Source organism: Myotis davidii, unplaced genomic scaffold, assembly GCF_000327345.1.
Source record: "Myotis davidii unplaced genomic scaffold, ASM32734v1 scaffold456, whole genome shotgun sequence".
Classification (NCBI taxonomy): Eukaryota; Metazoa; Chordata; class Mammalia; order Chiroptera; family Vespertilionidae; genus Myotis; species Myotis davidii.
In genome coordinates, this window is record NW_006287375.1 from 179,012 (window position 1) to 182,105 (window position 3,094).

Consider the following 3,094-nt stretch of genomic DNA (forward strand, 5'->3'; position numbering starts at 1 on the left):
CGCTCTTCCTTGGAGATCGCAGATGAGTCGCTTAGGAAGCCGTCCCCTGCAGAATGGAAGACCTTCCCCAGGGGCTGTCAGGTCCCTGAAGGCTTGTGATAGAGGGGCAGAGAAAGGGGACAGAGAGGAATGACAGATCCCCGACCCGAAAGGCCTCTGACCTCTGACCTCAATCCTCCCCTCCCAGGTTCGGCTTCATCTTCAACAAGTCTGACCCTGCAGTTCACAAGGTGGACCTGGAAACGCTGATGCTCCTCAAGACCATCGGGCTGCAGCGGCACGGCTGCCTGCCGCAGGCCATGGCCCACACCCACCTGGGCGGCTACTTCTTCGTGCAGTGCCGGCGGGACGGCGCCACGGCTGCTCCACAGCTGCTCATCGACAGTGTCACGGACGCCGTGGTCGGCCCCAATGGCGAGGTGACCGGCACCCCACACACGTCCCCCGACGGCCGCTTCGTGGTCAGCGCTGCTGCCGCCAGCCCCCAGCTGCACGTGCAGGAGGTCACGCTGCGGGGGGAGATCCGGACCCTCTACGACCTGCAGATCGGCCGGGGCATCTCCGACGTGGCGTTCCAGCGCTCCTTCGCCCACAGCAACCAGTACCACGTGTACGCCACGCTGGAGGCAGCGCCGGACCTGCTGTTCCTGGAGCTGGCCACGGGGCGGGCGGGCGTGCTCAAGAACTTCAAGGAGCCGCCCTCGGGGCCAGCCGCGCCCTGGGCAGGGCCCCGCAGGATCGTGAGGGACAGCGGGCTGTTCGGACAGTACCTCCTCACGCCAGCCCGGGAGTCACTGTTTCTCATCAACGGGCGACGAAACACGCTGCGGTGCGAGGTGTCGGGCGTAAAGCGGGGGACCACGGTGGTGTGGGTGGGCGAGGTATGAAGGCGGCGGCGCAGAGCCCGGGCCCCGGGCCCCCCTCGTCCTGACACCACAGCTGGCGCCCTGTACATTTTTACAGACAAAAGCAAAAACCTGTATTCGCTTCGTGGTTCGACACTGGCCTCCTTGCAAGTTTCCTCGTCTAAGGTTTGCGCTGCTCACCAGGCGGGAAGTATGAGTGCGCCTTGGGCTACGGCGAGAACCCACGCTGCCGTGTAAAGGAGGCTTGTCCGTGCCCGGCTCCTCGCCATGTGACTGGGGACGCCGCGGAACCCAGCGCTCCTGCTTTCCAGGCGGGCATCTCCGTCGGTTGCCTTCACATAGTCATTCTCCCTCACCGCCAGACCCAGCCAGACGGCACCCTGCGCCGGGGCCTGAGACTGGGCCTGGGCACGGCCGCCGGGAGCAGGGGCCTCCCTCCAGCCGGAGAGCCGCACCTGCCCTCGCTCTGCCCCTTTTCCTCCTCCGCAGCTGCTTCCTGCTTTTCTTCCCATTTGACTTGTGGTACGCCCGAGAGAGCCAGTAAGACTTACTGCCGCTTGGGGAGGTGGGGAAATCACTCACTTTATTTTGGAAATTTTGATTAAAAAATAATTTTTTATAATCTCAAATGCCAGTGAGCAGAAAGGCGCTCTCGGAGGTCCAGCTCTGTTCGTCCCTGCCTTGGGCCGAGTCTCTGAGAGTCACCACCCCACATGCCCCGGCCGGAAAGAACAGTGGTCCTCAAGGAGTAATGGTCTCTACGGCACTGACCCCGACAAGTGCAGATCGGCCACCACACCGGCAAAGGCTGCGTTCTGGGCTGGGACCCCACGACACTAGGACAAACCCTGTGTGCCTGCTTTTCACAATGGAAGGGGGGCATTGTTTAGTTAGTTATTCCTCACTGGAGGATATTTTCCTATTGATTTTTAGAGAGAGTGGAAGGGAAGGGGAGAGAAAGAGAGAAACATCGATTGGTTACCTCCTGCACGCACCCCAACCAGGGCCAAGGATCAAGCCTGCCACCGAGGTACATGCCCTTGACCGGAATCGAACCTGGGACCCTTCAGTCTGTGGACCGACGCTCTGTCCACTGAGCCAAATCGGCTAGGGCTGGAAGGAGGACATTTATTAGCCAGGCCCAGATTCAAGGCAGACTGGGCTTGCCTGGCAAGGTGTGGGCAGCCGGCAGGATAGCAGCCTCCAGACTCACTGCTGAAACCCCGAGGACACAGTTGTGTCCAGGCAGGGTCCCTTTTAACAACCAATTTCCTCTCTGCCTGTGGTCCTTGCGCTCAGCTCTGGTGCCCCTCGTCCCTGCATCATCGCAGCGCAGTCCGTACAGGGAGGGCCCCAGTATTTCTTACACACAGCCCCGTCTCCCCAGTAGCACACACTCCAAATCTCAGAATCAGAAGGACGCAGGCTGGTTATTATTCTACTGACCTATTCCCCCATGTCCCAGGCTATGGTGGGCTCTCAAAAGTACAACCCAACAGCTGTGGGGAGACAGCCTGTGCTGAAGCATCTCAGCAAGAAAGAGGCGCCCCTGGGTATCATACCACCGCTTTCCTTCCCACACCAGCGGCCGAAACATGCTGGCACACTTGCTGGCTTGAATGGTCGCCTTTCTAACCACCTGGGTTGGGGGAGGCGGTCCCATCGCAGACACCTTAGCTAGTATAGCCCCTTCACCTGCCAACATGGCCAAGGTTTCCCTGTGCTGCTGAGGAACGGCCCTTTTCGGGGAAGGAAGGCAAGACCCTGCCTCAATACACGGCCCCCTTCCCCTCCCACCGACTGCCTGGCCCACCTGTGTCCCGCCCACCCCCGTTTCCTGAGATCAGCCGTCGTCTTGTGCGTCTCTTGTATCTTGGTCCACCAAACACCTGTTCCCTACAGTTCTCAGGAGTGTGTCTAGACATGTACATCACATTTTAGATTTTTTTTAAAGGTACAATATGCAGCTATAGGTTGAGGGAAAGCGTTTCACAATAACTGGGATGGATGGATCTCACCCTTTCCTTTTATTCTTGCCTCAATCTCTTGACACGTTTACTTCCAAACTCCCACTCTAATCACGGAAATTCTCCAGCTTTCATGAACTTCACCCTTCGGAAAAATCTAAATTGTGGCAGCGCCTGGCAGCAAAAAGCCCCCGAGCCCACCTGAGGGGAGCCCGCTGACAGCCGTGCTCAAATGCCGGCCCCTCTGGGTTGCGGGATTCC

At 59.3% G+C, this 3,094-nt stretch overlaps 1 protein-coding gene across 1 annotated transcript in view; it reads left to right on the top strand.

Annotated features, from left to right (window-relative positions):
• FSTL4 (follistatin like 4) overlaps positions 1-1,826 on the top strand; it is a 97,795-nt gene extending 95,969 nt beyond the window's left edge. Inside the window, exon 13 of the mRNA XM_006759172.2 lies at positions 188-1,826. Within this exon, the coding sequence (XP_006759235.1) occupies positions 188-887 (700 nt within the window). The 3' untranslated portion in view covers positions 888-1,826. The remainder of the gene's footprint in view (positions 1-187) is intronic.
• The last annotated feature ends 1,268 nt before the right edge of the window (positions 1,827-3,094 follow it).